Here is an 18,801-nt window from a genome sequence, read left to right on the forward strand (position 1 = left end):
TCCACTCATCAGCTGCCCACAGTTGCTGCACATCTGCAAGCCACTTTTCAACCCACATCCACCCCAGGCCCTCCTCCCTTCTGTGACATAACTGTTGTCATTGATTCCTTGTCTGTGTCTCTGTTGGGGTCTTGCTGCTCCCCCCACCATTAAGTGTAATTCATGGAACCACGTATGTGTCAGTTTTGCGTAGGTTTTTTGGCTACGCAGGATTTTTGGGTATCCAACCAACACAGACGTGGTTGCATGCGGTACTTCAAAAAAGTAACGGCGTGTAGGCTGACAGTGATGATGCTCTGTGTAGGAAGAATGCTGACTGGTTGAAAAGTAGGTTTAAACAGGAAGGAGAAGAAGTGTGAAAAAATAATCAGAAATTTAAAGAAGCACACAGAAGAAGCAAAGCAAATATTTTGCACAGTTTTTAACACTCAGTTTCAGTCCACTGCAAAAATCTCTTTGTCTGTTATGACTGCTGTGTTCTCCGTGGCAGGGGCTAAGCTAAAGGACTAACAGCAGCCCACAAACACTGATCTGTAGGCTACTTCGCAAGAGTAGTCCATAGTTGTTCCACATGTTTTGACACTGCCCCCAGGTGACAGTGCACAGCTACAACATGTAGATGATCAAGAAAGTGTGTTTCTTTCATCGAGAATCTAGTAAATCTTTCTCAGATGTTAAAGATTTTAAATCATGTAGACAATAAAAAGAGTTTGTGTTTATATTCGGTACTATGCTATTCGTTCATCCAGCCAAAGGATTCATAAGGTTATGTTGTGGCGAGGCATAATCTCTCTGTCTACAGTTCACAAAAATCACTCCACCTCCTGCAGTGTTGGTCAGAATTAAACCGAATTTCAACACAATGAAAGCCTAATGGGAAAAAGGTCACATTTGTTAATTTGTGGGCGAGAATTGCGATGGATCTTGAACTGGATGAATTATTACATCGTTCTGATGATAAATTTATTAATTAGTTATTATTAATCTCTGACTCTCTTTTAAACTGTGTTTTTTGTCCCTTCCAACACCTCCATCTGGTCATGGCAGATGTTTGCCACTTCCTGATCCTGGTTCTGTTCAAGCTTTCTTCCTATTAAAAGGGAGTTTTTCCTTCCCACTGTCGCCATTTGATTGTTCAAAGGGGGATGTTTGATTGTTATAATTTTCCGCCGTATATAAAGCGCCTTGAGGCGACTGCAGTTGGGATTTGACGCTATATAAATAAAACTGAATTCAGTTGAATTAAAGTCAGTTAGATTCTTGATTTTACAGAAAATACACTTTCTTTGTAAAGCCGAGCACAGGACTGCAGGTCTTGAAAAGATTGTGCCCATATTCAGTTTCTCCACATTTCTCCGCTTTTATTCTTCACTTATTGATTTTACTCTGATGAACTATCATCAGTTTAATGGTAAGTTTATATAGATTTGTTTCATCAACCCAACAGTGTTACAATAGCAATATCAACATGACTTTGTCCTGCAGAAAAGAAGCATTTGTCAGTGTCTTTAGTGAACTTTCTTTGCATTGCATTCTGTTAACTATTGATGAACATAATTTTCCTTGAGGTTGTGTTAAGAATCATGTGTCTACATGTGTGCGTCAGGAGGGAATAAACAATTCATGCTAATTGCGGTGGTCATTTTCATGAAAACCTTTGATCTGTACTGTAGGTCAAATATGGATTGAAACAGGTTCGATTCAGAGAGCATATGCGAGCAGGGAAACCTTGCATCCACCGTGCCAGGACTCTCCTTTTGATCTGGCTGTAAATGCACCTCTATCAACTGCTGCACTGAGATGTTATGTTAAATTTGGGCATGATGTAGTGGTGTGCAGGTTTTAGTTTAGTTTACGGCTTCCTCATTTTACCCCAAATACTCTGTGATAGTCTTGGTTCCTGTCTGATCACCTGTGTTTGTTGCTAATATGAATGATATTGCGATCAAGGTTACTATAACAGAAAAATATTAGGTGAAAACTGACACTCAGATGCTTTTTTTCTTACCCTAACATAGCAACAGATTTCCTGCTGACAAACAAGGCTATAGCCCAGCAGGTAAACCTTGGTGAAGTATTTGCACAACACGATTAAAACACAGTTAGAAACAGCACCTTAAGCCTATGAGGATAGGTCTTCCTTCTAAGGATTGAAATGTCTTAAAAGTCCTGAGGCACAAGGCCTATGACCCTCACTACCAGTGGATTGCTGTTATCCTGAAATGTATCTGGACAATTCTTTGCATTCCACAAATAGTGCTTCTAATTGATAATGCACTCGTATGGACTTTGAAGTTTGATGACAACCAATGATTGTGGCTGATACCTGTAATATTCTTTGGCATCTGTTGGTGTTCTCCGTATCCTTTATTTGAGCACACCGTCCAGGTATGTTAACAACCAACCAAACATTGGGCAGCTCATTTTGGCATGTTTGTTATTTTTAATTATTTCTTCATATATTTCAAACAATTTTGGAAGTCATGTTCAGGCCAGTCGGCCCTTCCTGTCCCGTGTTTATCAGAAGGCTTAGCCTGTTTCTATTGTGACAGTCTTTGATATCATTCAACTTCCCCTCTAGAGAACCTCTTGCCCTGTGGTCCAGACTTACTCCACCTTCACTGCAGCTGGCAGTAATACTTAAATAATAATGATTAGAACAAGGACTTCCATCACAGCAACTATTTACCAACCCTGGCATCTGTTAGTTAACATCTGACTACCGTGTCTCATGCAAGGAGAGACTATGGAAGGCAACTGGTTATTGCTGTAGAAATATAAATACAATTCAGTTCTGTTGGTAACGGCAAAATTAAACCACCGTCATGCAGTGGGTTACATAAAAAAGCAGCAATTGAGATTTATTTAGACAAAGAAAAAACTATAATGCCATGCATCCTTGTGCTACATTATATTAAATGCAGCTGCAGTATAGCAAATAGCTAATTGATGCTCAGTAATAATGTGGGAAACAGCAAATATTCTGCTTAAAAAGAAAACGTGTTGCATAAAAGATGTCAAAGATTTGTTTTATTAGGTTGTCAGTTTTAGCTTTAATTAATCACTCAATACTGTATGTATTAAAGCACCAGTTCATATAAGTGCAAGATACAGTTTGTTGCTCTTTTCTCTTTTTTGTAATTACCTCAGTTGTTTCAAATCTACCCGTGTCTTAAAAATAACTTTGATCTTATATGAAGAACTGTGTTCCTGAAGTTCTCTTCTTCGTCTTCTTCTCCATCCAGACTTTCAATCAAAGCAGATCATACCCTGCCAGAGGCGGAAGAGGAGGATGGGCTGCTGCAGAAAAGTTTGCAAGACGGAATGAGGGAGAACTATGTCAACTCTAACTCCTTCAAGCCCCCACTGGCCCGCTCGCTGCGTATTAAGGAAGAGCTTCTCAGCCAGAAGCATCGCCTTCTGAGTCAACCTCCTGCTCTTTCACTGTCCAATCTAGAGTCAGCTGGCTTGCTCAGTCATAGCCAGTCCCATTCCTTGCTTGGCCAAAAGGGTTCTTCTTCATTTTGGGGAAGTAAGGCTCACCTTGAAAGCCTAATGAAGCTGAAGCAGGCCAGTGGAGCTTTGAGCGACCTCAGAGACCTGCCTACATTCCTGGAGCATCAACACCACAACCACCACGGAGCCTTCGCCTTTAAGAGTTCCCTTCATCATCACCACCACAATCAGGTTTCCAAGGCCCAACATCATCACATTGAAGGAAAGAGAGACCAAGGCCACTCTCCGCCTGTTGACCTGAAAATCCCCCAGGTTCGGGGCATGGATCTTTCCTGGGATTCCCATTCCTCTGAGCTTTATGGCTACGGTGCCATGGGGGTCGGGGGTGGTGCCCATGGGGACAACACCCTGAGCCGGAAGCTAAGAGCCATTCTGCCAAAGCAGAACCGCCGAGGAGGAAGCCTTGGGAGCCTCTTGGATGGGGCTGCTGAATATTGGAACTCAGACTTGGACCACTCAAGTTCTGGGCCGGCGTACTCCATCTCAGATGTGGAAGGGGACCCAAGCTCCAAGCAGCCAAGGAAGAAGAGAGGCCGATATCGCCAGTACAACAGTGAGATTCTGGAGGAGGCCATAGCTGTAGTGATGAGCGGGAAGATGAGCGTGTCCAAGGCACAGAACATGTATGGGATCCCACACAGCACCCTGGAGTACAAGGTCAAGGAGCGCATGGGGACCCTGAAGAACCCCCCAAAGAAGAAGCTCAAGCTGATGATGAAGATGGAAGCAGGAGGCCAGGAGTTTCCCAACGAGTCGGAGAACACGCCCACTGCAACCCCACGAGGCGACGGTGCATCGCTAGCAGCTGCCGAGCTCAAGGACAATGTAAAAGAAGAAATCGATGATGATTTCAAACCGATCGACTAAACGACTTACACATGTAAACCTCAACTGACTTAAGTAATTTGAAAATGGATGGGGCTTTATTTGTGCCAATTTACTTTGCAGTATCTGGGTGAGCACAAATGCAGGGATTATATGAGGAGGATTCTTAAACTGGAGAGACACAACTAATCGGATGGTTCTTAACTAGTGTCATTTGAGCGATGCTATAGAAGCATTTGTTCAGCTTTTCTATTCAGGGGCTTAACAAATGCAGCTAAAGACATTAGGTAAATGACAATTATTTACGCATGCTGATAATCCCCAACCCCCAAAAATTTTCTCCCGTCTTTTATGAACTTGATACACTGAAGCATTGCTGCTTATAAATGCAGTCTGCTTTGGATTAATATGATAATGATGGGGAAAAATAAGGGGAAGGTTGAAAATTAACTCCTTAGAAGAAGTGACAAATTGGTCCCTTTATCACTCCCCTCTTGCTCATCAAGTACTAGCTCAAAATAACAACTGTAAGGTTTAATTGTACCATTGATATTCCTCAGTTAGGGTTCGGAATCAAACCCACTCTCTTATTGCCAGGTAGCCATGACGCTTTAACTGAAAATCCTTTTCTTTCCTCCTTCAAATATTCTGCTAATTTCCGTGCGGACGAAAAGCAAGAATAACCCATCCTTTTTATGAACGAGAAGACACAAAAGTCATTCAGGGATGCATGTTTGTGAGTTTCGTGGACACTACTGACTTCTGTAATCGACTTCTTTTCCTCTATCTTTTCGTTTGATTTCTTTTGCTTTCTTTTGCACTACATTTTGGGTCTGGCGCTTACAGACCAGGTTACCTCGGCATTGTTGCCCATGCATCATGCACTTATTATGGTCTGTCTCTGAAGCCCAGTCACAACTTTGCAAAGGGTCAGAGGTGCACATCGCCTGCATACGCTGATTCATATTCAGATGCAGGAGGCTTCTTTAACCCTCTTTTTTGCCAAGGGACAATTTAAGGGGTGATCTGCTTATGGATCAGCGGGGGGGTTTTAAGGCGGAATGCTACCTCACGGACCTCCATCAGTCTCTCACTGCTGATCCTGGAAAGCCGGAGCCACCCGCAAACGGTGACTAAAGTGAGCTCACCCTCTCATGAAGATCGTTACTGGACAAATGCCTTTTAGGATCAGAATGTGAAACTGTGCTGCTACCCAGTTCATTATCCAGTTCCTATAGAGGCTTTAGTTAACCTAAGCTAATGGATTTTGGCTTCTTAGCTAATGACACCATATTGCTGATGTTGTTTTTTCTTTCCTTTTTCTAATCAAAACCAAGCAGAAGCAACTCACATGAGTTTTAAAAGAAATTCTTCTCCCTAAAACTTCAAAGATGGTTTTAAAGGCAGTTTACTACAACAATGTGCATTTATTGTGGGGTGTTCAGTTTGGGGTGGTGGGTGGGTAATATGCAGTGGGCAGGGGTAGTTGGTAGGTGGGGGAAAGGCAGATTTTAATATATTATAACTTATTATGACTGAATATGTAAAAGCCAATCCATGATTCTGGGTGTTTTTTTTTCTCTCCTCATTTTTAACTCAGGGTAACTGAGACAGATGTGGATTACAAATATGGTAATTTCCTGTTGGACCTAATAGTAGATGAAAAGAGGACACGGCAAGCTTCTCACCAGTGCTTTGACTCTGGGAGGGCCATATGGATAATATGGCGGTGCCATAGCAGCAGATAGACCTTTAAGGAATACCAGAAAAGAACAGAACACTGATGTTGGATTTGTGGATTTATGGCGCTGAACCTCTAAGATAGCACTTTTTAAACACAAGAAGAAAAACAAAGGAGAAAGAAAGTTTAAGGTTATGCATGCAGTGTAGCTCTTTTCTGAGGAATACAGCAGAGGAGGCAATGAGGAGGTCAGAGAGATGGCATAAAAAAAGCTTTAGTGTTTCTGAAAGGTGCAGCTTGGACCCAAACCACTTATTTTCCTCTCAATTACCTCCACCATTTAAAAAGAAAAGAAAAAAAAAGTTTGACAGCTTGAACAAGTTCAGTTTTGTGTAGTGTTGTCTCGTTGTTTTCCCCTCCCCTTCGTCGCTAAATGTCGCTCTTCGCTCCTGACACTGCCTGGTGCTCACCCAGTCTGTGAGATTTTTGACATGAGAATTGTAACTCTCTGCTCAGATGAAATGACGATGATTCACTCCTTTTGAAATGTATTGTACATTTTATTTATTTGATTTGATTTTGTTTATTCTCTTTTAACAAATGGCATGCACCACTATTTTTGGCTGATTTTGGGTTTGGGCCAATTCAGAATATTAATCTTGAGAGTAATAATAATCCAACACAGTTAAGTTTTGAATCAATCACAATCTAGTTATGATTAGAATCATTTACTACCTGTTGCAATCTTCTCCCACCCCTGGGGTTACTGGTTGTCCACTTTGTGTGACTGCCAGGCATGCAAAGCTAACTGAAGTAACTAAAAAAAAAAAACAACAACAATAAAAAGTAGTAATCCTGGGACAATATAGCCAGGAATCAATATGCATGAAATGCGTCCAACACTTTACCAATGCTGAGCATTTGAAGTGTCTAAAAGGTTGTCACGTGCATCAAGTTGGACCCAGCGAAGGACAATGCACTGATCTGATAGTTAAAACAGGATCAAAGCCTGAGTGGTGATAGTAAAGCACTTGTTATGAGCCTGCCTTTGATAAAAGGCACCAAAGCTGTGAATGAAAGTAGGAACAAAACACATCTCACATTGTGTTCCCTCACACCAATCTCCCTGGTCATGTAATATGTTTTTAAAAAAAAACAAACAAAAAAAACATTTATGCATTATGTAATTGGTGTCATGTGTGCATAAATTAACTCAATTGGCACTTTGACTGAAATCCCCTGAGAGAGGCGATTCCTTGAGGGCCAAACAATATCTGCTGTATAATTTATTCAAGTGACTAAATCATCTACAAAACTTTCCTCTCGACCTTTCTTGAACCTGTTATGTTACAGCTGGCTTTGGCTCTGTATTTGTCATTGCTTTCTAAAAGTACAAGTCCCATTTTCAGCCTGAACTTATCTACTGAGGTGCATGCCATTTATATATACACATATATTTATTTTGTTTCTTTTTCTCTTGGGTTTCGTTGATTGTTTATAGTCATGTGGTTAACCGCTCCCCCTGTCCGAAAATGTCCTCCTCCTTGCAACCGAGTCTCACTTACGTGTCTATCTATTTATATTCTGACAAAATAACAAACACTCAAGTTAATGAATGTAGTGACATGAATCCGTCGAACAGCAGTCTGCAGATGCTTGATTTTTTTTTAACAGACTGTTGCTTTCTCTCCTTTTGCTTTCTGCTGCTGTCATTGGAAACACAGTCGTTTTCAGTAGCCTTTAATACCGCAAATGTCTCAGGATCGAGCCAGTGGGATGGGCAGCAATATTTGTCAGTCGGAAAATGGCGCATGACTTAACTACCTGTACTGAATTAGTAGACGTGTGTACGCACGCACGCGCTCACACACAACATGCTCACTTGGTCAGTAGAGACCAAGTGCTATACCTCATTCTCAGAACTCCTTTCCGTGCCTCGTACTTTCACGTATCCCTTACCTGGGAGCTTGGCAAAGGTGTAGTTGATACTCTGGGAAATACAGTATCCTCCACTGTTTCTACGCTTTTATAAGCTTTTCTTCTTTGTTTTGCCTTCACATTGCAAAAAAAGACGTCAAGTGTCTGACTGACCAATACTTGCCACCCACCGCTTTTAAGGTATTTTTTTATTTGCGAAAAAACATTATAGCATAGGGGACTATACAGCTATCCCAGGTTTAGGTTGGTCTTATATGGGGAGAGTAAAACCCTCTTCCTACTAAAATTCTAAACATTTACAGATTCAGTCATCTGGTTTCACCCTGGAGGCAGTGAGTCAGGTTGGTTCCACCCTGGTTTGAGAAGGAATACGTTTTTTTAAATATACATATGTTTGTTTCCAAGTGTAACAGAACTCCAGGATGAAACCTGACCAGGGTACTTTTTGTCCTTTTTCTTTCTCAAACCCAGAGAAATCAGAGACCCAGCAGTGGAGATTGGGGGACAGGTGGACAAGTTAACCTTCCTTTATGAGCTGTGATTTTTTTCCTAAACATTTGACACTGTATTCCCAAACAAAACAAAAAAAAAAAAAAAACACAGCACGCACAGGAAAATGTCCTTAACGATGTTCAAAATGAAAAAAAGCTATATCTTATGAATATGTATGTATTTATTTTTACTGTTTTTTGCATCTTCATGTGAGCTAATCAGTTTCTCTTTGGTTTTTTTTTTAGGTCGGTTGTAATTCCATTTGGTTTTTTTTTTCTTCTGAGAGAAAGACTGACAAAGATATAAAAAGGAGAAAAAAATGTCAAAAAAACAAACAAAACAACTACTGTAACCTCACTTATTAGACGACACGGGATGCGCTGTTCTGTCATTGGGCGGTGCACGATGTGGTGGGATACCAGGAAGGAAAGAATTATGTATACGATTGCCGTGCACCTCTCCGCAGAGAAGTTGCGTTTGTTTCTTATTCTGTCACGCTGCATATCTGGTTGTCATTTATACCTCAGGTCTGACCACTTCAAAGCAGCTGATTGTATATTAGAAACACACAAACCAGAAGAATCAGGATTTTTAGTGCGGCTCGTTTCCAGATTTTTAGATGTAACTGACATAAGCAGATTTTGAAATTTTTTTTTTCTTGTGATTGTTTGTACTGTTGTTCTTCAAATGGCATATTTGTTTGTTAAACAAAAAAGAAAAATGAATTCTTTAAAAGCCAGAAGCCAGGTTTCCATGAATACAGTTCTGTATTCTTGCTAGCACAGAGCGCGCGCGCACGCACACAAACCAATAGAGACGTGACGCACCCACAGCAACACACATTCTCGCTCCTCATCAGGTAGCCACACTTTGTGTGGGCGGATTATATGTATAATTATGAAGCTGGAGTCTGCCGTGTCTCTTTTAGAAGCAGGTGGGTGTGTTTTGTCCACAGCCTGCAGAACATCAGCCCTGCTGGCTGATTTTGATCTGGCACACTGGGGCACTGCAGGCACTGCCTCTGTGAAAATCACTTTGTTTGTTTCTTGCCTTTCAACAAAGACTCCTTTTCCTTTTTTCTGGTAAAGGAAAAATCCTCCCTACAGTTGTTCTCTTCTAAGTGGCCAGTCTGTGGTGCTTTGTGCATTCCTGCAGTCTTTTTAGAACGTTTCCTTCAAACTACCTAGTCTATTTTTGCTGCTGTAAGTGACAACCCTCAATTCCCAGGACTTCTTTTCACGGGGCCTGGAGGATGGGGATGAATTTATTGGGTGGTGAGGCAATAGAAATGGAACAATTTGGAGTCGAGGGCTGCATTCGGTTTTGGTTGGACGTGGGGAAATCAATAGCAGAACGTGCTGTTTATTTGATATAGAAAGAACGTGTGGTAAAGTGTTGTATCTGCTTGCCAAAAAGCACAAACATGAAGGATGACTTCTCGTCAATAAATCATTCAAGTCTCATTTAGAAGGCATGTTCGAAGGAGCATTTTCTTTATCTGTTTTTAAATAAAATCCCACATTTGACCTATAGCGAGACACTTCAAATCATATAAAGGTAAAGTAAGCATTGCTCCTCGACTGTCTCTTGCAGGATTGCACGCTGCTCTCTCGAGACAATTTGAGCTTTAGACTTGGATTTATCTACTTAAAGACAAAAATGATTCTGGAGTCTAAGAACCAGCTGCAGGAATGCACAGCATATCACCAGTAGTTAAAATGATGGATTAAGTCCCCAGTCCACAATTAATCCCAGTTTTGGACACATGTCTGAGAAAAATATGCCCAGTGTGCTTTGGGATGGATTTTTCTTTTAACCACATATCCAACTGCATATCCAAGAATCATTTTGCTCTCTTGCAACAGGATCTACTGCACTCGGAACGCAGTTTTCCAAAGTAAGAATCGGCATCAACTGACAGTTACAGTTCTCCTCATCCATCGTGAGCTGTGCTGTTTCTTCTCGACACATTTGTACAAGCGCTGCTAAGAGGTCTGTTGAAATGTGCATTTCCTCTGATGCGGAGCGTGATGCCAAGTTTTTTAAATGTCAAAGTGTTTGTGACAAGCAGTCACTCAGGAGCAGGTTGGCTTTGAAAGCAGAGCTGAGTACAGATCTTAAAGGCCAGACACGCCTCTGGAATGATGCTGATCTGCAGCAATCAACACAACAGACTCCTTCACTCGCTGCTGTTTAACAGCATTAAAGAAATGTGGACGTGCCAGGGTATTTTGGCACAAATCACAAACTAATAATGCCCTCCGAGGATAAAAAGTTATTTGAACATTTTTCCAGTAGGCTTTGATTATTTTTACGGGGCCGAATAAGTGATTACATAAAGTTGTTCAATCAGTGGAATCAAGAGTGCCTTTTTGAAGACTCTAATCTTGAATTTGAAGACACAATCTCAACTCTAGTGCTCAAGGGTTGGTTTCTTAATCAAGTATAATCTAACAACCTGGTTGAAATTACAAAGTAGCTTGAAGAATGGCATTTTTCCTTCAAAGAAAACGTTGTGAGATTTGGGTCAAATTTGTAGGTTTAAAATTCACAGCCCCACCCTCCTGTTACCCTGCTTGATTAGGTTACACCGTGAGAGGCACACGGGCACACTTTTTTTTATTTTCCTTACCCAGCAAGCCCTCTTTGCTGGTGTGCATCTCAGCCCTCCTTACAGACAGTCAGATAGATGCAGTGGTCTGAGGAGGTGGATGGGAGTGCAACGGTGAAATCTAAGTGAAGTGGAGAAGAATAAAGGCCGCCGAAGGTCGCCTTCCCCACCCCCACAATACGGTTAAACATCAGGCTTTTATTGAGATGATGCTGAAATTCACTTCAGAACTCAACATTACTTTACTGCTGATCTGAAGCTTTTAGGTACAAAAATAGTTGACCAGATTCAATGTGATTCAATTGCGGAGGGGGGGGGGAATGCAATTCGGGGCTTTGTGAAGGAACTCTGAGGTGCTCTTGTGTGTTGCCATGACAATCTTGCAGCATCGTTCCCGTGTGGAGGTGTGTCTGGCCCTTTACAGCCACCTACATGGACCAGCTGGTCTCTGTTCCTCTGAACTCAGAACCAACTCTGCTGACACCTGTTCACAAAGATTTAGGGTCTAATTTGGAGATTTTAGTAGAACTTAAGCAGTGCGGCAGATTCATTTGCTTTTGTCTAGTGTACTTTGTGTTGAGGGAAATGCTACCGGACTAAGACACGATGCTACAGACCACAAAGATTGAAATTGTTGCTACCTCAGTCTGTCATGTCTGTAGCAATCTATTCAGATGCAGAGCTGCACAAGGCTGACTTGAAAACTGAAGCGTATTTCCTCTTAGGTAAAGTTAAACTCATTTTTCATTCGTTCCCAGGCTGTACGTCCATGTGAATCTTCATCAGCCCTTTTCAGGGACCTCTGGTGAAGTTAAATGCTGCATAGAGGATTTTATCAGGCTGTTGGTTTTTTCCTTACAGAAAATGTGTCAGATTTTGACTTTCCTATCTATAAAAAGTTTCCAGTGATGCTCTGTCATGCCGGCGCGTCTCTTTACACACTTCTCAGAAGACTAATCATCAACTTCTTGATACCGTCACTTTTTGTCCCGTGGTTATGTGTCATTCTCACAGCATCTTTGGTCGTTGGAGCGTGAGCGCTGCAGGGCTGACAGGGCCTCATTTGTTCCCAGAGAGATGGGGCGTTCCTGGGCCGCTGCAGGTCTGTCACCTTTCTTCAGGCCTTTTCATAAACGTCATTTCCTTCTTCTTCTTCTGGTGTTCTGTTTTTATTCTGGTAACTCTTCACAGAAGCTTTTCTTTTCTTGGGTTAACTGTGTACATATTTGCTTTTTAAAGACAGGGCATGAGGCTCTTTTAGCAACAAGGAGATCATTATCCTCTGAAATACTGAGTCTTTCTAGAAGGAAAAAACCCACTGAAATTCTACGTATGGGATTTGGTTAACATTTCAGCTGTAGTGTAAATTTTATGAACTCTCCCCAAAATATACTCTGTGTTTTAAAGGTTTGATCTCTTGTTTTGATGGTTCAGGGTAATGAGCTCGGGCTTGGCTTTTGGTTTCTATGTTTAAAAAAAGAGAGAGAGAGAGGGAGCAAGAAAAACAAGAAAAAAAGTGAGCAGGTGTTCTGTTTTGTTGAAATCGCCCGTGTGTTTTCCGTGATCCTCTTGTAGCTTGTTTTTGCCGTCCTTCACGTTATGACGTTCGCTTAATTTGCCGTCTTTGACAGCCACGTACCTTCTCTGTTACCTTCGAGTTATGAAGTCTACACTACATGCAGATAACCACTGCATTTTTAGTCAAGCTGAAGAACAACACTGGCTCATGAGTAAGATCGATTGTCAGGTCAGACAGACTGGCACTTGCTGAGTGGATATTGGAGGTCAGTCGTCAGACAGGAAGTTTGGTGGGTGAGATACAAATTCTCACACTGTAAAGAAGATTAAATGTCACGAGACCTCACACTCATCTGAAAGCAAGAACATCACTTAAAAGGGTATTTTATTGTTTTTGATGAATTCTGTACTTTGTTTTTTAGCCAAATACTTTTCCAGTGCTTTATAAACAGCAAGGATTGTAAATCTGAATAACTCATAGCAGGGGAGGCTCATGCAGAGCTCGTTTAACAGCCCAGCTCGTTGGTTCTCTGGAGATCTAACAAGACTCGGACTGTTGCCTTCCCAAATGTAAAAATTACAGGAAGCTGCTCCATTTAAAAACAAGAAGAGAAAAAAATAAAACAGAACGAGCGCTTTGAATCCACGTGCGGGAAAAATAACGCTGTGTTTGTTCTTTCAGTCTTTGATGATGCTCTTTTTTTTCATCTTGGTGTTTTTGGTGAGCAAAAATGTAAAAAAGAAAAAAACTTACAACACAGAATACCTCAGAAAAGAAATCCATGTAACCTTGACGACCTCCTTATATTGTCAGACCCTGTCCATCAACACTCATCTCTGGACACTTTCATCTCCATTTTTGTCATTTTTCTTTGTTCCTCCTGCCAAATGTAGTGCGTCGTAGCCGGTAAAGGTTCCACAAGTTTGCTTTGTCTATTTTTTTTAAACACTAATTTAGCTTCACATTCCCACATGTTCTATTTTCTAATTTGTCGACATTCTTGGTCTTAATCCTTTCACAGCCCACACTGCATTGAGCTGTTGTTTTCAAGACGACTTTAAACACTGCTATTTCCCAGTGGTTCAGAAAGATTCACAGAAGGCATTCTTTGAATCCCCGTAAAAGATGGAATTTTTAAAAAAACAGACTCTCCAGTCTTTTGTTTCTCCAAGTGGGTTTGCTGATAGAATGAAGGCCAATGCTGTATGTGAAACACTTGAAACCACACATTCCCCACCTTGTTCCCTTTGCATACCTCTTTATCAACTTTTTATTGTTGTTAAAAACTGAATGTAAGAAAAAAAAACGCAAACACAACAAACCTCTTAATTTAACTATACATATTTAAGAATAAAAGAATACTCTATATGTGCACATAGATATACCTATACAAGCCCCACACAGACATAAACACAAATGCATATGTATATAAAAATCTCTAATGTCATATACTTTTATCTTGAAAAGGAAGAGGATGAGCCTTTTCCATTGATGATTCAGGGAAACAATACAGAAGTCCAGTGCAGTATGTTAGGTGAAATCGCTCCCACTCTGTCGCTTTTGGTGTTTGTTTTCTTACTCTGTTCTTGCTTGCTATTTTCCCATGATGTAGCATAGGGCAAAGGGGCAGGGCGGCTCGAGGTTGTTTTTGGTTTTTTTGTTAACAGACGATGTAGTGAAACTAGGATCTTGTGTAGTTGTAGTCTTTTTAGGCCTGATTCTGTGAAATGGGGGGGATGGGTGGGTAAGCGGGTGGGTCTCTTTTTTCTTTTTTTCCTGAAGCGGACACTGTAAAGACAGTATATGTATGAAGATGACTTAGATATGAAGTCACACTGGGTGGGTTGAAGGGCTGCAGGGAGGGTGATGGCTTATCTTCAGGATGGTCGTGTATATAGATCGGCTTTACCCATCAGTCCTCGCCTGGTTTTTCACAGGTGGGTTGGAATTGTATACTGAAGGCACTGAGAATGAACGGTTTTGCGTGTTTTTATGTCTAGAAAAGAAAAGACTGTTTTAAATGAAGGAAGTGGAGGGGTGATGAACCCTGTTCAGGTCTCCACAGAAGCCAACAGACAGCGAAGTTGTTAGAAAAAGCGGCTCCCTCGAAACACCGCTTTGCTGGGAGTGACGGATGATTTCGTGGACGTTGACGCTCTTGATATTTTTGCATGCTGGTGTACATACCCCTCAGTCCTTTTGTTTGAAGAGGCTGGTTAATCCAAAAGCTCTCCCTTTCTTTTGGATGTTGTCCGCAGGACAGATTCGGATGTTTTGAATATAAAATATAGCCCCCCGAGGAAAAAAAAAATCCCCTTTCCTAAGAAGGTGCACCTAAGGTGTTTGTTTGTCACTGCAACAGCTTTCGTAGTAGTTTTTGGCTAAAGCTCTTTTGCAATCATTCTGTTTTCCTTGTGTAAAGTAATTTTTTTCAAGTGTATGAGTGTGAATGTGTGTGCCTATGTAAGAAACGATGTGCAAAGCTTGCTTCTTTCGATTTCTTTTTTCCCCCCTCAGTTCAACCATGTTTTTGCCTCAGAGTTGTTTTTAAGGAACATTAATATTTTTGTGCTCTTATGGAAACTCAATGAAACAGTGTGCAAGTTTGAAGAACTGCATCTCTGTCTGTAAAAGATGCTTCCCTCTGGGCACCTTACAGACCTAAATTGCATTACCCAGACACCCTCAGGGACCCTTGACAACACTGCTCTCACTCTTATTCAGGTACTTAATCTATACCAAGGCCTAGCAGTGATCAACTTTAACTATAGTTTATTTCATTAGCCTGTTCCTATGAAAACGAATTACAGCCAAAATTTGATCCGAAACAGTCTGTCTTGCCCTCTACTCATGGAATTACATCTCGTTTTCTATCCTTACATGTCTCTTTTTGTAACCTCTGGATAGATTTAGTATGTTCTGAATGTTAGCTGTCTTCTCAGTTCATAACCACTGAGTCTTTGTAAGCACTCTGTTCTCTCTCTGACTTGCGTTAAGTGCCATGGCTTTTGCTCTGTGCAGTAATCAGGAATCGATTATTGTGTTGCTACAAAGCACCAACCTAACAGTGACTTACACCAAGCTAACCTCTTAAAATAAACACGTCAGACAAGTGCACACAACAGTGGTTTGACTTTAAAATTGTCTTTAAAGCCGTCCACGGTCCTTTGCAAATGCTGGTTTAAAAACCAGAGAAGATACAGTAAGCCATCTTCAGGTATCCCTCTGGTTTAAGTGCTAACTTTGTTTTTTTTCTCCACCACCTGTGAAGCCACACACAACAGAGAAATGTGATGGATCTGCCTTCAGTTCTTCTAAAGCTTCAGGGAAAACCTAGTAACCCTCTCTACAAAGCTAAGCTGACTCTTATGTCACCAAACCTGCGGCTGTGTTCAGGAACGAGGCGAGTCTAACTTGGGTAGAAATATCTGCTGGGCAGTTTTCAGTGATGTTGTGCACATTTGTTCTGTGATTTTGTTTTTTAATTTCTGGGTTTTTTTAAGACAGCCACTCATCTCTGCTGTGATTGGTTGATGCCTCTGCTGGATGTTAAGTGTTTGTGTTGCTTCGCACAGCTTGGCAGATTCCAATGTCTGTTTTATGCTAAGAACTAGTCATGCAAAGCAGTTATTTATTGGCCTGGTCTTGATGACAGGAGTGTAGTATACATATTGCCTAAATTTTGTACCTCTTACAACAATCACATCACTGATGTTTGGTGAGAACTATGTAAAGCTGTATTTCATGTTAGAGCTCTTGCAATTACTTTCTACATTCCTAATGTTGGTTTTGGTAGTAACCTGATTTTGTTGTGATAGAAATAAATCTGATTGGTTTGGAATAAGGCTTGTAATATTTGGTAGATGCAAGAAGTGTTGTCCAGGGGTTTAGACTTTAGTTTGGATAGAACAACAAACCTCTTTTCTTGTTCTTGGTTTTTGTCCTGCTGAGGTTTCTAAGATTTCGCAATCTCACCTCGCCTCTTAACGGGTGGCTGGACGCCCCAAGACGGGGTCTGCTGGGCTTCTTTTTTTGTTTTCCTCTTTTCCACTGAGATTTTGTTTTTGGGTTTGACGATATACCTCATTCCTTCAGTCCAGCGGGCCCTCGGGGGGGGGCGCTGTGCCGATGCTCAGGACGCTCAAGCCCCCTTTCACGGTTTGGTCCCACCTGGACTGTACCTCTCATAAACACACATACACACATGCATGCACACTTACATACAGGTTCTCCAAATACCCCGATGGACCTCATTTTTCAATATCTACTGTTTACAGTTTGACTAAAAAACTAATTTAAAATATTTTCTCATATTGTAGTTTAATTTATGTACAATGTACAATTTGTTTTTCGTTTGTTTTCATTCTATTTTGTACGTTGTGAGTTGGACTTTTATTCTTCTAGACTTCTGTTATTAATGTCCATGTAAATGAGCACTTAACAAGGATCACAATAATCGGTTTTAGTTTGACTGACAATTTTATTTCCCCCCTTTCTTCCTGTTTTGAATTCAAAATCTGATTTTTTGTTTGGGCTAATGAATAAAAAATCATCTCATAATGTCTGTGATTTTTTTTATATAAAAAGATTAAAGATGATGATTTGAGTTCCTTTGTTTTTTGTTTTTTTTACTTTATTTTGCATTGAATATCAGGCGACGCTGATTATATCTGTCTTTGTGCATGTGTAAAATATTTTACTGGTTATGTTATATTCAATTTGGTAAAAAAGGAAGAAAAAAAAGAAAAAAGAAAATTGCCATTTTTGCCACACATTTCAGCTGTAATGTTGTGTAAGGTAGTATTCACTGGATGCTAGAACCTTCTTTTCAAAACCACTATTCTTCTAATAAATTTTGTTGTGAAAATACCTCGAGTCTTGTCTGAGTTTGTGTTTTGTTTCATAGGAACACCATAACCTGCCCGTATGCAATGTACTGATTCGATGCAACAAGTGCCAAGGCTGAGCTTTCATCAATGGACTGTCATTAAAAATTGCATCACTCTTTTTACAGTTTCAGTATCACAAGTCAGCATCTTCCATGCAAATACTGGGAACCACCGTAACCTGCTAGTAACAAAATCCAACACAAGGTTTTCAATGTAACATCTCATTTCTTTGAAATCCAGTTTCACGACTGTCAACAATTTCCAGCGACCACTCACCAACTGGTAGCAGAACGCACACTTTTCCCTAGTGATGAGTGATTGCCAGGGGCCCACTGACCAGTCTCTAGCTCTGCATGAATGGGGCTTTAGCATTCGAGAGCAACCGTTCACCAACCAGTCAGGAAAACAGTTTTCCCTCATGACCGGTGTTTACCACAGGTAACTGAAAGGTTTGTAGGCCAGATACTCGAAATGAGCAACTGGGAACATAAATACATCAGGAAACTCGAATAAAGACAAAACAATTTTCTCATAGGCTTTTGTACAACCTGGATTACTTTTGCAACCCCAGGGAGGAGAGTCTGACCCCTCATCCCTTCCCTGGGTTTCAAAGATATTAAAGGTCAAGCACTGCCCCAATGAGAGGAACATTGAGGCACTTGAACATTGGGGTGTAGATATTACTATACACCATTCATCAGGATGTAATATCAGGATGTATGGCAATAAAATAAATAAGAATAACAAAGTCATGGAGCCATGCAGAATTGTAAGTTTGTCCAATGAAACAAACGTAGGATTTTCAGATGCAAAATTATATAATGGGGACTCATCTGGGGCATAATTTGGTCCCGTAGGCAATTCATTTCAATTTGTATTTATACAGTGCCAAATCACAACAACAGTCGCCTCAAGGCGCTTTATATTGTAAGGTAGACCCTACAATCATATGACCCCCTATGAGCAAACACTTTGGCAGCAGTGGGAAGGAAAAACTCCCTTTTAACAGGAAGAAATCTCCAGCAGAACCAGGCTTGATGTAATGTACACAGGCAATGTGTCTGTAAGTTATCAAATGTCAACTTTAAACACATCTTACCAAACAAACAAAAAAACATAGCCTGCATGATATCAAGTAAAACTCCAGCATACTATTAGACATATTTTCTGATTACTGTCACACTTGGTATATCTACTTGAGGGTTTTACATCAGTGTTATTTTGTTGTATTAGCCAGCAGCCCTGAAGTAGTGAGATGTTAATTCAACCAATAAGATTACTTGTATGAATGGGCTCTCTAGCTGCCTCCAGCAGCTGAACAATTACCTCC

At 40.8% G+C, this 18,801-nt stretch overlaps 1 protein-coding gene across 1 annotated transcript in view; it reads left to right on the forward strand.

Annotated features, from left to right (window-relative positions):
- lcor (ligand dependent nuclear receptor corepressor) overlaps nucleotides 1-17,451 on the forward strand; it is a 93,170-nt gene extending 75,719 nt beyond the window's left edge. Inside the window, exon 7 of the mRNA XM_084932182.1 lies at nucleotides 3,246-17,451. Coding sequence (XP_084788308.1) covers nucleotides 3,246-4,383 — 1,138 coding nt within the window. The 3' untranslated portion in view covers nucleotides 4,384-17,451. The remainder of the gene's footprint in view (nucleotides 1-3,245) is intronic.
- The last annotated feature ends 1,350 nt before the right edge of the window (nucleotides 17,452-18,801 follow it).

This window comes from Perissodus microlepis, chromosome 6, assembly GCF_051167445.1.
Source record: "Perissodus microlepis isolate ML-2025 ecotype Zambia chromosome 6, ASM5116744v1, whole genome shotgun sequence".
NCBI lineage: Eukaryota > Metazoa > Chordata > Actinopteri > Cichliformes > Cichlidae > Perissodus > Perissodus microlepis.